Genomic DNA, 14,345 nt, shown 5'->3' on the forward strand with positions numbered 1-14,345 from the left:
GAAAGACGACAGGTCCTGTCGTCTTTCTTGTGCCTGTCGTTTTGCGCTTAACAAAGTATTCATGGATTCACACCAACTAGCCCGCCAACGCATTGTGCTGAACTATCATTCACTCCCCACTGCCAGCGCTTTTCCTGATACGGTCATCCCAGTGCAGGCGACGCTATCAGCTGTGGGCTGGAGTGCACGTGAAAGCCTGGCTAATTTTGCTTAATTTGTATCGCCTATGTGAGGATATCATCGACATCATCATCATCATCATCATCATCAGCCTAGTTACGCCCACTGCAGGGCAAAGGCCTCTCCCATACTTCTCCAACTACCCCGGTCATGTACTAATTGTGGCCATGTTGTCCCTGCAAACGTCTTAATGTCATCCGCCCACCTAACTTTCTGCCGCCCCCTGCTACGCATCCCTTCCCTTGGAATCCAGTCCGTAACCCTTAGTGACCATCGGTTATCTTCCCTCCTCATTACATGTCCGGCCCATGCCCATTTCTTTTTCTTGATTTCAACTAAGATGTCGTTTACCCGCGTTTGTTGCCTCACCCAATCTGCTCTTTTCTTATCCCTTAACGTCACACCCATCATTCTTCTTTCCATAGCTCGTTGCGTCGTCCTCAATTTCAGCAGAACCCTTTTCGTAAGTCTCCAGGTTTCTGCCCCATATGTGAGTACTGGTAACACACAGCTGTTATACACTTTCCTTTTGAGGGATAGTGGCAACCTGCTGTTCATGATTTGAGAATGCCTCCCAAACGCACCCCAGCCCATTCTTATTCTTCTGGTTATTTCAGTCTCATGATCCGGATCCGTGGTCACTACCTGCCCTAAGTAGATGTAGTCCCTTACTCCTTCCAGTGCTTCGCTACTTATCGTAAACTGCTGTTCTCTTCCGAGCCTGTTAAACATTACTTTAGTTTTCTGCAGATTAATTTTCAGACCCACCCTTCTGCTTTGCCTCTCCAGGTCAGTGAGCATGCATTGCAATTGGTCTCCTGAGTTACTAAGCAAGGCAATATCATCAGCGAATCGCAAGTTGCTAACGTATTCTCCATCAACTTTTATCCCCAATTCTTCCCACTCCAGGCCTCTGAATACCTCCTGTAAACATGCTGTGAATAGCATTGGAGATATCGTATCTCCCTGTCTGACGCCTTTCTTTATAGGGATTTTGTTGCTTTCTTTGTGGAGGACTACGGTGGCTGTGGAGCCGCTATAGATATCTTCCAGTATCTTTACATATGGCTCATCTACACCCTGATTCCGTAATGCCTCCATGACTGCTGAGGTTTCGACTGAATCAAACGCTTTCTCGTAATCAATGAAAGCTATATATAAGGGTTGGTTATATTCTGCACATTTCTCTATCACTTGATTGATAGTGTGAATATGGTCTATTGTTGAGTAGCCTTTACGGAATCCTGCCTGGTCCTTTGGTTGACAGAAGTCTAAGGTGTTCCTGATTCTATTTGCGATTACCTTAGTAAATACTTTGTAGGCAACGGACAGTAAGCTGATCGGTCTATAATTTTTCAAGTCTTTGGCGTCCCCTTTCTTATGGATTAGGATTATGTTAGCGTTCTTCCAAGATTCCGGTACGCTCGAGGTTATGAGGCATTGCGTATACAGGGTGGCCAGTTTCTCTAGAACAATCTGACCACCATCCTTCAACAAATCTGCTGTTACCTGATCCTCCCCGGCTGCCTTCCCCCTTTGCATAGCTCCTAAGGCTTTCTTTACTTCTTCTGGCGTTACCTGTGGGATTTCGAATTCCTCTAGGCTATTCTCTCTTCCACTATCGTCGTGGGTGCCACTGGTACTGTATAAATCTCTATAGAACTCCTCAGCCACTTGAACTATCTCATCCATATTAGTAACGATATTGCCGGCTTTGTCTCTTAACGCACACATCTGATTCTTGCCTATTCCTAGTTTCTTCTTCACTGTTTTTAGGCTTCCTCCGTTCCTGAGAGCCTGTTCAATTCTATCCATATTATAGTTCCTGATGTCCGCTGTCTTACGCTTGTTGATTAACTTAGAAAGTTCTGCCAGTTCTATTCTAGCTGTAGGGTTAGAGGCTTTCATACATTGGCGTTTCTTGATCAGATCTTTCGTCTCCTGCGATAGCTTACTGGTTTCCTGTCTAACGGAGTTACCACCGATTTCTATTGCGCACTCCTTAATGGTTCCCATGAGATAGTCGTTCATTGCTTCAACACTAAGGTCCTCTTCCTGAGTTAAAGCCGAATACCTGTTCTGTAGCTTGATCCGGAATTCCTCTAGTTTCCCTCTTACCGCTAATTCATTGATTGGCTTCTTGTGTACCAGTTTCTTCCGTTCTCTCCTCAAGTCTAGGCTAATTCGAGTTCTTACCATCCTATGGTCACTGCAGCGTACCTTGCCGAGTACGTCTACATCTTGTATGATGCCAGGGTTCGCGCAGAGTATGAAGTCGATTTCATTTCTAGTCTCACCATTCGGGCTCCTCCACGTCCACTTTCGACTAACCCGCTTGCGGAAAAAGGTGTTCATTATCCGCATATTATTCTGTTCTGCAAACTCTACTAATAATTCTCCTCTGCTATTCCTAGAGCCTATGCCATATTCCCCCACTGACTTGTCTCCAGCCTGCTTCTTGCCTACCCTGGCATTGAAGTCGCCCATCAGTATAGTGTATTTTGTTTTGACTTTACCCATCGCCGATTCCACGTCTTCATAAAAGCTTTCGACTTCCTGGTCATCATGACTGCATGTAGGGGCATAGACTTGTACCACCTTCAATTTGTACCTCTTATTAAGTTTCACAACAAGACCTGCCACCCTCTCGTTAATGCTATAGAATTCCTGTATGTTACCAGCTATTTCCTTATTAATCAGGAATCCGACTCCTAGTTCTCGCCTCTCCGCTAAGCCCCGGTAACACAGTACATGCCCGCTTTTTAGCACTGTATATGCTTCTTTTGTCCTCCTAACCTCACTGAGCCCTATTATATCCCATTTACAACCCTCTAATTCCTCCAATAATACTGCTAGACTCGCCTCACTAGATAGCGTTCTAACGTTAAACGTTGCCAGGTTCAGATTCCAATGGCGGCCTGTTAGTCATCGTCTGTTATTACGTCTGGTATGTTAGTCATAGTCATAGTCATCATCGACATACATGGCAAGAAACTGTATCATTCATCGCTGACCCCGAAATTTATCAAAATTAATTTTTTTCTCGCTCAAGTTTGCATTTTTCTATTGTCCAATACTTAGGGAAATTCCGCGGCCCCTTTCCGTGTACAAAAAGTTGATCAGTGACTGTACCTACTTGCACAAAAGGTCATATTTCAATACAACGAAATTTCGATTGGCTGATTTTACCGACTTCGTTATATAGAGGTTTAACTGTATTTATGTATTACATTTGTGCTCTGCTGATAGAAGTAGGGAGAAAAATAGCATAGAATTACTGATTACTATTTGAACGTTTCTTCAATTACTTTTGTGGGGTAGTATTTGGTCACTGTAATCAATTAGTTTTAATGAAATAACTAATTGTAATCAGATACTTTTTTTCGGTGATGTTTTGGGAAAAAAATATATCTACTACTAGCATAATATGGTAACATCCATCTATAAACTACAATCTTTTGTAGCCAGAGTCCATTAGGTAGATTCTTACCTTTTTTTCCACAGTTCGTTTTCGCTTCTTTTCTGCAAGAGGCTCCACATAAGCCTTGGTGACCACTCTCCGCCGACGTTTAGCTCCCTCATCTTCATCATCCTGATCCGATATTGGCTCATCTCGTTCATCAATGTCAAAGTCTGAGTCCACCACATCACTTTCATCATTCTCAGTTTCGTATTCCTTGTCATCTTCTTCATCCTGAAATGTACAAAAGTGTCTTGGTAGAGAGTCAGGGCAATACATCAGAAACTGCTTGTGATGCCGGTGCCATTGTGAACAAGAGTTTTGTAGAGAACTTGAAACATTAGAATGTCCCTTTTTACGTGGCCAGTGACATAATTTCTGCTCAATTCCCTAGCATAGCTACGAGTAAACAGTTTCAAAGCACGACCGTAGTACTAAGTAATGCAAATCATATTGTTACGGATGAGATGGATTTATTTACAAGATGGTCGAGGGGCATAGAGACGAAATCACAGGCAGTCGGGCATTTTCTGCACCGTACGCAGTTGTTCCATCTCTTATTCACCTCCACCGCGCAGCGTAACATCTTCCTCCAGCACAGACGAAGCTCATCGAGCGAGTTAGGGAACCACATAATTGGTTGTTCTTGATTCCAGAACCCTATGACGGTAGTGCTTCAGGCGGGCCACATGAACCAATTGAGTCTTCCGGCGATTATTGGCGGTCAATTCTGCAATGACGTAGCTAAAGTCACTTAATCGGCTGAGTATCCTGAATGGACCGCTGTATGTTGACATAAACTTGCGATACAAGCCTTTCTTCCATGGAGGTGTCCACAGTAACACATGATCGAAAGTGACATGCATGCCAGGCGTCATAGCGTGCCTTGGTTGAAACTTGCGAAGATGATGTTCTTAAGCGAGCTGGCGGATGTGCTTCTTCGGCACAACATAATGTCTGCAGAATGGATGTGCCTTCATTCAGTGTCAATGGCAAAATTGTGTCCAAGAACGTTCGGGGCCTGCGAGCGTACAACAGATAGAAAGGCACATACCCGGTTACTTTGTGCTTGGCTGTATCGTATGCGTACGTGACAAAGGGCAGCACAGCATCCCAATTCCTGTGATCAGCTGAGATGTACAGTGACAACATGTTCGTAAGTGTACGATTTGTGTGTTTGGTGAGGCCATTTGTTTGTGGGTGGCACGGCGTTGCATCGTGATAAGTAGAACCGTAAGGGCGCAGCAGTTCTTCAACAACGTCGGCGGTGAATTGCAATCCATGGTCACTTATAACAACATGCAGCGCGCCGTGATGCAGATCGGCAGCGCTAGCAGAGGTAAGTGTTGTAGTCTCAGTATAGTGCGTCAAGTAGACAACGCACACAATAATCCAGCGACGGCCGGTAGAGCTCTTGGGGAGGAGGCCGAGCAAATTGATACCAACTTTTTCAAATGGTAAGGAAGGTGGTTTCACTGGTTGCAAAAAGCCTGCACAAGGCATCGCTGGCTTCTTATGACATTGGCAACCTGGGCAATTTGCAATGTACTGTCTTGCGCTCTTCCATAGTTTTGGCAAACAAAAGCACTCGAGTAATCAATGAAGCGTGCGAGCAAAGCCAAGGTGACCCGATGTGACGTCATCATGCATAGCATGAAGAATAGCAGTACGCAGGCGTTCGGGAATGACTATTAGCAAGGAAGCGCCTTTGGCAGAGTAATTCTTTTCGTAAAGCAGGCTGTCACACAGCGTGAAAGGCACTGTCTGACCTGACATGCGGGCAGCCTCCAAAAGGGGTATGAGTGTAAGATCAGGACGTTGTTCACATTAAAGGTGCTGAGGTCAGGAAACACTGTAATGCTGGCAAGATAGTCGTCGCAGCCGTCATCGATAGCAGTGGAGTGCGGTGACGGGAGACGAGATAAGCAGTCGACATCGGTATGACACCGACTGCTCTTGTAGCCAACAGAAATGGTATATTCTTGAAGGCATAAGCCCAATGTACCAGCTGTCCAGAAGGATCCCACAGTCCAACAAGCCAGCAAAGGGAATGATGATCCGTCACTATCTTGAAATGGCAACCGTACAGATATGGCTGAAACTTCCGGAGGGCGAAGACTACTGCCAGGCATTCTAATTTCGTGACAGTAATGTTGCTCCACTTTCGTCAGTGTCCGACTTGCATATGCAACAATGTGCTGGCACCCATGATGAAGGTGAATGAGCATGACGCCGATGCCCACACCGCTAATGTCAGTGTGTAGCTCAGTCATGGCCTCTGGATACAAATGGCACAAGACAGGCCCAGAAGTTAGTAGATACTTCAGCTGATGGAATGCGTCCTCATACAAGCCAAGAAAATTACGGAGGTTTCTCACTGTCTTCTGTTGGCTAATATCACGCACTGCAGCAATCTTTTCAGGGTCAGGTCAAATACCATCTTTGCCGACAAGAAAACCGAGCACGAGAGTCTGGCACTCATTGAAGTGACACTTCTTTGAGTTTAACATCAGTCCAGCGTTTTCTATGCGGTCCAGTACGACGCCAAGTCACTGATTGTTCTCAAGTGTTTTGCCAAGAATGATTACATTGCTGAAGTAGCACATGCAGATCTTCCATTTCCATCCGAGCAGCACTGTGTCCATAAACCTTTCAAAAGTTGCTGGCGCAATGCATAAACCGAAAGGTATGACATTAAACTTGAAGTGACCATCTGGCGTCACAAAGGCAGTTTTCTCTTTGTCGGTCGGGTGCATAGGTATTTGCCAGTATCCCAATCGTAAGCCAACAGAGATGTAGGAGGCTGCGTGAAGGCAGTCGATAACATCATCCATGTGTGGCAGAGGGTACACATCCTTCTTTATGGCTTTGCTAAGTCTTCGATAATCAACACAGAATCTGCAAGAATTTTCCTTTTTCTTAACTAGTATCACTGGAGCTGCCCAGGGACTGCAAGACTCCTGGACAATGCCTTTCCGCAGCATTTCTTGAACTTCCTTAACGATTACTTTTCGTTCTGTGGGAGAGACGCGGTACAGCTTCTGGCGAATAGGCGTTGCTTGGCCAATGTTTATACAGTGTTGGGTTTGCGAGTCCGGAAGCGAAATTGGATGCTAATTTTGCGAGAGATCAAATACTGGTGCATAGTGGACAAGCACCTTTTGCAATTCTTGCCACTCTGGAGAGGATAGCGACTTGTTCACCATGCGGTAGAATTCCATAGAGTAGTTGCAATTTGCTTTCGTCGCATCAGTAGAAGCATCAATGGCATCAATACTGACACTCGCTTCTAAGTCAAAGGTGGCTAGCTTGAGTGCTGTCGGCAGTAAAAATTGCTCCAAAGATGCGTTCACCATCCACACGTGAACACGACCATCTACACATTCTATAATGGATTGAGGAACCAGTATGCTTTTCTTCAACATAGTATGGGCGTACGGCTCAATTAAACCATGACAGCGATGCAGAGGGCAATGCATGGAAGTCACCGGAACAAATGCTGCAGTCGGAGCCGGTGAAAGTACACTGTGAGACACAGAAAATACACTCTGCTTGTCCACGCCAGATACTGCTGGTATGGGTGTTATCACGCGACTTCGAAGAGAAATTTCACCGGCCCCACAATCTAACATTGCACCACATTCACCAAGAAAGTCAATCCCAAGGATGACGTTGTGAGTGGCATGTTCCAAAACAACAAATTCAGTTGGAAAATCTTGTCCACCCACACTCACTATAGCAGAGCAAATTCCAACGGGCTGCAGCAGTTCACCCTCAACTCCACGAAAAGTAGTCTTTTGGTCCCACACAAACATCCCTTTGTGTCCGAGATGATTCTTAACCAAAAAACTCATTAGAGAAACTGTGGCACCGGTATCGACAAAGCCATCAATGTTTAAACCATCAACACAGACACACTTTGTTTTTGCGTATGGTGACAGACGGAGGACTTGACCGTCCCGCGACCTCACCTCCGTCAGTCGCACCAGCTAGTTTCCCCACCGGAATGGTGGTGATAGTGAGCGATGGCGAAGTGATGGCGAGTGACGATAGCCGGTCAGAGGAGGAGTAAGACTGCAGCCGGAAGCTAGAGACTCACGCCGGGATGCACGTTCATGCGGTTGTTGTCGAAGAGGTGCAGGTCTGCCACGGCGCCCTGCCTTGGCCTCCAGATTGATAATTGGGTATGCCTGAAACTTGCTGCTGCCATCGGCGACAATACCTGGTGATATGCTCACGGATACTGCAGCTAAAGCAAACAGGTGGCTCGCAGTACACAGCACAGTCATAAAATGGGGCCTGGGGCTGGCTGTACTAGGGAGCAAGGCATTGGGGTCGTGCAGTCCGACGACATCCTAAGGTTTCAATACTTCTTCAATGTAGGTTGTGCATGTTTCTCCAGGCAACTGTGATCTACCCGAAAGCGTATGCTCAGCCTTCGTTCTTTTTGAAAGTGAGTCTCCGAAGCAGTTCTTGATTTTCTTAACGAAGCTTTCCCACACTGTCATCGTGCTTTCGTTATTATTGAACCAGAGAAGTGCGGCTCCGGTAAGAAACAAAACAATGTTAGCAAGTTGCACCGTTACGTTCCACCCATTGTGACAGCTTACCCTTTGATAATACTTCAGCCAGTCGTTGGCATCCTCATACGCCTTGCTGGAAAAGGTGCACGGTCCTTTCTGAGAGAGCCAGCAGATGACTTGCCTTGGGTGCTCACTGTCATCTTGCATGCTTGTGTCATGGCTGCTGCCAGCTGCTTGGAGTTCATTCATGTCCGTGTCTTGAGGCGGTAGTCCGAACAAGCGCCAGCTTTGTGGGAGGGTGTGCAGAAGAAGGTTGTCCAGGGCGATTACCCCGCACTGTCCACCAAAGTTGTTGCAGACGAGATGGATTTATTTACAAGATGATCGAGGTGGCATAGAGACGAGATCGCAGACAGTCGGGCATTTCCTGCACCGCACACAGTTCTTCCATCTTCTCTTCTTCGGCTCTGCCGCGCAGCATAACAATACATAAAACAAAACCCTCATAAAAGCAAGATTGGTTATTACCTAAATTCCACTACTAATAGAAGCAAGCAGAATGCTGAAATGTTCATTTTAGCCACAGTGCCACACGGCATTTGAAATATTGCCAACATTGGCAGTTGACTGCTCAGGTGGGCTAGCTAAGTGATCATTGTGCCACTTACAGAAAACAAACTTTGTATGCAATTGTATAATACTAAAACACTATGAACAAGAACTTCTAAATACTGTCTAGCAAGCCCATGTCGAAACCAAAGGGTTTAGCTGTGACAAACATATTCACAGCATAGGAAAAATATCTAAATACTGAACTAATTAACCTGCACACCACAACTGCTCCTTTCTTGAACTCCTACACCTGCAGTCTTTCCAAATGTTTAAAAGCATGGTCGTGAGCAGCTTTCAGCTGACATGAACAAGTGAAAGCTCATCAAGAGATAGCTGCCTAAATATTGTGTGTGAACTGTATGCTGTACAGCCGAAGCATTGCGCCTGTCCACCTATTCGCTGTAACAGTTAACAGATGTAACAAGTAGCGTGTACTGCATGTCGTGCACTGTCACAAACTTTGTACAATTAACTGTTATGGCTAACTAGTAGACAGGCCCAATACTTTCTCACAGACAAAACATAGCCTTGTAAAATTAGGCTGCTTCAGATGGCTGGCATTGGCACTATCACACGAGCCATGATGGAGGGCGACCCGTGTGACAAAAACATGTGCCCTAATCTGATTATTTATCTCTGGCGGTACTGTAAGCCAACCATATGTCTCCTTGGCAGCCAACCGTGGTAAGTATTCTCAAAAAAAATAAAAAATAAAGAAAGACATTAAGCAACCTTTTCAGAATTGCCGTTAAAGTCTCCGCAAACATTAAAGCAGTTTAGACCTTACGTTGAAGCCTCCGTAGGTGGTCTTATAGAAGTCGTCAGCTTCATCTTCGTCATTAAGTAGCTGGGCCAGCTTGTTGCCGGCATTGACACGGCGCTCTCTTGTAGCTGCCATGATAGGCGCAGGCGAATTCGTTCACTTGCTTCGGGAAACTTATCTGCCGCAGGGACAAAAACGATTCATATAAGCAATACTTCAAAGACGCGTGAGAGCGGGGAAAGCAAATCAGCGATGTTCCTACTTTCCTTTGTGCACCCAATTTCAAGGCCGCATCGCCACATCGAAGTACAATCTCTTTACATCAACGACCGCAACAAATATACCGTTTCTATCTATGAGCACAAATCAAACGGTAAACAGAAGCAAATCGCTAAAGCACGTATATAAAATAGAGGTAATGTCTAGTTTGCAAGGTTTCCCGACGCACCACTGAATTTAACTTGCGAACTAAAAAGCTAAAATACATACATTCGCGTCGTCGACATGTTTCACAAACTTCACCTCTTTTACAACATCAGCATGATTTGACGCAACGACCTGGTGATCGCCTAACGCCTTCAAGAAACAAATTTGAACAGGGTATAACAGAACCATGCGCTTTCTCAAACACCGCAGAGAAAGCAGGAGAAAGTGGTGTACCCATGGTTATACCACTTTCTCCATAGAGAAAGAAATATGCTTTCTCTGTGGGCGACTAGCTATGGCTTGCATTGACTTCTTAACCATCATAACAAGCCACTTTCTGGTTGTTCTCTTCAGCCGGCGTTTTACTGCGCTCCGAAGGTTTGGGAAACACTGTCCATGCACTATCCCATGCTAATCTGCTGTCCACTATCAGGTTATCGTGGACTTGAAAAGCGTGCGAAATCTGAACGTTTCGTTCACCGGTGTGACGTGTGTATGGTGGTAGCGTATAGACAGCGGCCGCACAACTCTCAAAGTGTAAAACACGTTCAGTAGGTAGGGTAGGGTAGGTAGGTAGGGTTCAGTACTGGGTTCAGTAGGTTCAGTAGGTAGGGGGCATCGTGCCGTCATTCCCATGACGGCACGATGCCCCTTAAGAAACTCCCATAGACGGTGGCGCCAGATTACCCTCTAGGTGTTATAGTGAGAAACTCTACGTATTCAACACAACACGTAGACGTGTCATAGAATAAAGAACCGACGTGTGTTGAAGAACACACATTGCATGGTGGTGGTGGTGGTAATGGTGGTGGTGAAAACGTTTATTTTGCTCTATTTACGTATGGATTTAGCGGTTCTTCAGATCACAAAGTTTCCTACAAAAATTACTAGAGGGAACTCTGGCGCTGCAGTCGTTGTCCTACCATGGGAATGATGGGAAGTACATGGATTTGTCTGATCTTCGTGCTTGTGGATTCAGACGTTTTTGTGGCTTTGTATATTACGCTATATAAATCTTATTGTCGTATATTTCAGCGCAATCTATATTCTTCGAAGTGCAGAAGATGCCGGGAACGCGTGCAATTGCTATTGATTGCAACGATTGAGCTTGTCCAGGTGGCCAAATCGAAACGCGCCAAGCGTCTCAAGCATAGAGTTACTGCCTCAAGGCACTGGCATGCCTGTGATAAATTCATAAAGGCGTTTCATTCGCTTGTCGATATGTGCGTCCGTGGCTTAATGGTTTCAATAGCAGTCGTCTGTGCTGGAGTCCCTATGTTCGAATTCTGCCGTCGGGCAATATTAATGATGTTTATTTAATTATTTATTACGCAATACACTTTTGAGAATGACAAGTTTACGAAGTCACAAAGCCGTTTAAGCCAAAAGGACGAACTCTATGGCAGTTCGCGTAGACACTAGCGCCAGAGTTCCCTCTACTAATTTTTGTAGGAAACTCTATGCTTCAGATGGCTTCTTCCATCTTGATTTGCAGGGTTGGTGCCCCTCATAGAGTTTCACATTAGTTAGAAACTCTATGGTGCCCCTAGTCCAGGGCCCCACTGAGGGTAGCTGCCGTGCGAGCACGCCTTGCTAGCCCTTGCTGGACTTTCAGGATGTCGCTGGCAAGCATCCTCGTGTTTTCTATTATGGTTATTTCCTTTACTTTTTGGCAGGCCCACGTGACTTGATACAGCGTGGGCTTGTCCCCGCACCAGGGGCATGTGTTCTCATATTGGGTAGTGTTCCTGTATATACTCCCGCAGGCATATACAGGATCACTAATATTGGGTAGCATGTGTGTGCGCCGTGTCGGTTTCGACCGGCGGAGGCGTAGTGGTCGTTTCTAGTCGGCGGCGCGGAAACCGAAACCACAAATTTAAAAAGCCGCTTTGCTACCTTCTTTTGCTAAACTGGTTGAAATTCTGGCCTTTTCGTACTAGAGAAACGAATACAGAGGTGGTGAAAGTGAGAGAAATACAAAACGTTTTGTACGTTTTCTGCTCTTCAGCCGACATATATTTAAAGAAAAAAAGATTGGCGCATATCTAAAAGCATCCATGTTGAATGTGTTAGTACCATAGAGTTACTATACTGACTCTATGCTGTTTATAGGTGCTTATAACATGCTTATAACTACGTTCTTTTTCCAGGAATGCAAAGCGCGTAGAGCACATTGTAATGTTACTAGCGCCTCTGGCGTTTATTTAGTTAGCAAAGTGTGCCGTCGTTCGCTCGCATTTTCGGTCCGTGCCTGGGCTGTGGCTATCTATGGTGGCCGCGTTCAATGGCGCCGTCGGTGGAGGTAGAAGTATGTGCATACGGTGTTCCGAAATACCGTGTGCTGCTTATTTTAAACCGGCGCCTGCTGCGAACGCAACGTCTGCCATGGGGTCATCTTTGTAATTGCGCTGTGGGAGGACATTGCCGGTGCGCGTGCAGCACTCAAGCGTCGTGTCTGTGAACTCTGCGACTGCTCATCGGCCAGTGACACGCATGGACCGACGCAGGGCTTTTGCTGCAAATCGGGAACGTCTCCAACAACTCTGTGCCTTGATACGATGCAACGCTAGGGAATGCATGCAGACTGTAGAAATCATCTTGCGGACTGCTAGTTAATACTATATTGGCTCAAGGAAAACCCGGTAAGTGCAGAGAAAAGCCAGCATACGAGAGAGGACTTTCCCAGAGGTGCGTTTTATCACTGCAGCTGAAAGTTGCTTGTGTCGACCGCCCGCGGATTTGGTGGCAGGCCATTTAGGGGATCCTTTCTTTGCCTCTGGCTTCGGCTTCGTTGTCAGGTGTGCGAACAGTATCGCACGCTTCCTCTTGCTGCTGGTGGAGCCGGGAGAAGCCCACGGCTGCCCCTAACGTGGGGGGCACCAACGGATGGCTTACCGTTGATTATCAACAGGTGCGCAAAGTGTGCTGATAGTTATCAAGCCTCATTCAAAGACTAGTGGCGAAACAGCAAAGTAATCGAGCGTCGTCGTGCCTCAATTTGCTTATCTGTACAAGTGCCGTGCATTTGAGGACTTGGCATATTAGAAGGCCGATCGAAAGCAAGACGGTCGCAGGGCGTACACAACTAGTACACAGTAGCTAGTAACCTCGCGTGACTGGTTTGCAATGTTTCCTTACTGCATGCGAGCGGCTGCTGGCTACCGGCTGTGAGCGCATGACATACTGAGAGGTATTAATCAACTACTTATTGTGCGCTTTTCAGCCACCTTCCCCTGGTCGAAAGCGTTGTGCGCTTTCACTCGCATATCTCGGCATTTTCTTGCTTGCACTGTCGTCGTCGCAGTTTGAGCCGTTCGTTTAATACGTTCGTTGTGATCATGTCTAGGAATTCAGACATAGGTTTAATCTATACAAGGGCTTATTTGTGGTCATCATTAACCCGAGTGTGATATTTGTCAATCTCTTGCGAGTGCCTGTTAAAATTTATAGTGTTGTGCAAGCACTGCACCGTAAAGGTCACTTTGATTTGGCTGCACTTCACTGGTTCAGGAAGTACACCACCTTCGTCCTCACTTTGACAGTGTAGCAAATTCTGCCTGCATCGCTCTCTTTGATTTCACTTTGTGCCGGAACCAGCCAAGCAGAATTTCACGGGCTCCTGCTCTCCCTATTCTCGAAGTGCAGGCATTGTGCAAGCCTTTGACAGCAGATGATGTGGGGAAGTGCTAGTTGTTTAGTGGTGTGCGGACATAAGTGACTCCTGCTTTAGTAAAAACAGTCAGTCTAGCTCCCAGAAGGGGGCGAGTTATAAATTTGATGCCTTAATGTTGGGACATGTTATTGAGGCTTGCAACATGTTAAACGTTGCTTGCTTTTTTGAATGTATTTACTGATAAGAAAGCAACCAATGCCTCAGCTTCGCTCCCACTATAGAGATCATTCATTTCTATATGCGAATTTGTCAAAAATGCTTTACCACAGACAACAGAGTGTGTGTGTTGTTGCACAGTTGTTCTCAATTTGCAAGGGACACTAAGCACGCAAGTGCCGCACTGCACTTGCATGTCGTGAACTCTGCTGCTGCCATGCATGGCAGTCATAAAAACTGGTTCAGAAAGTGCAACCAAATTGAAAATACCTTAACTTCATTTATGAACCAAGCTAGCATCATGACTGCTGCTGGCTTATCATAGCCTAGTGAGGTAAAAGGTAATCTGGAACTCTTCTGGGGTGGTACCAGTACAGTGCCTAGAATATGTGGACTAGTGTGCTGGCTGCTGGGCTTCTCCACTGGGAGACGGTGGCTCGGCAGATGATGCCTGGAGGCTGCATGGTTGGCAAGGTTGGCACAGTTCATACGGGCAATGCTGCCTGGAGGCCATTTGCAGTACCATGGCTACAAAAGGTATGATGGTTT

General features: G+C 46.0%; 2 protein-coding genes across 7 annotated transcripts in view; one reads left to right on the forward strand and one right to left on the reverse strand.

Annotated features, from left to right (window-relative positions):
* The window catches only part of YL-1 (Vacuolar protein sorting-associated protein YL-1), a 30,679-nt gene extending 20,422 nt beyond the window's left edge, over nt 1–10,257 (reverse strand). Inside the window, exons 1-3 of one of the 2 annotated variants that reach the window (XM_075691675.1) lie at nt 10,061–10,257; nt 9,563–9,716; nt 3,671–3,874 (exon numbers count right to left, since the gene is read on the reverse strand). In XM_075691675.1, the coding sequence (XP_075547790.1) occupies nt 3,671–3,874; nt 9,563–9,673 (315 nt within the window). In that variant the 5' untranslated portion in view covers nt 9,674–9,716; nt 10,061–10,257. Of the gene's footprint in view, nt 1–3,670; nt 3,875–9,562; nt 9,717–10,027 lie in introns of both variants that reach the window. The other variant, XM_075691674.1, reaches the window with a different exon arrangement.
* Nucleotides 10,258–12,084: 1,827 nt separating this feature from the next.
* The window catches only part of LOC142582228 (dipeptidyl peptidase 9-like), a 155,207-nt gene continuing 152,946 nt past the window's right edge, over nt 12,085–14,345 (forward strand). For 3 of the 5 annotated variants that reach the window (XM_075691678.1, XM_075691676.1, XM_075691680.1), the window contains exon 1: nt 12,085–12,609. The gene's annotated coding sequence lies outside the window, so the exon portion shown is untranslated. Of the gene's footprint in view, nt 12,610–12,766; nt 12,879–14,345 lie in introns of those variants that run through there. The other 2 variants (XM_075691681.1, XM_075691679.1) reach the window with 2 other exon arrangements.

Source organism: Dermacentor variabilis, chromosome 5 (assembly GCF_050947875.1).
Source record: "Dermacentor variabilis isolate Ectoservices chromosome 5, ASM5094787v1, whole genome shotgun sequence".
Classification (NCBI taxonomy): Eukaryota; Metazoa; Arthropoda; class Arachnida; order Ixodida; family Ixodidae; genus Dermacentor; species Dermacentor variabilis.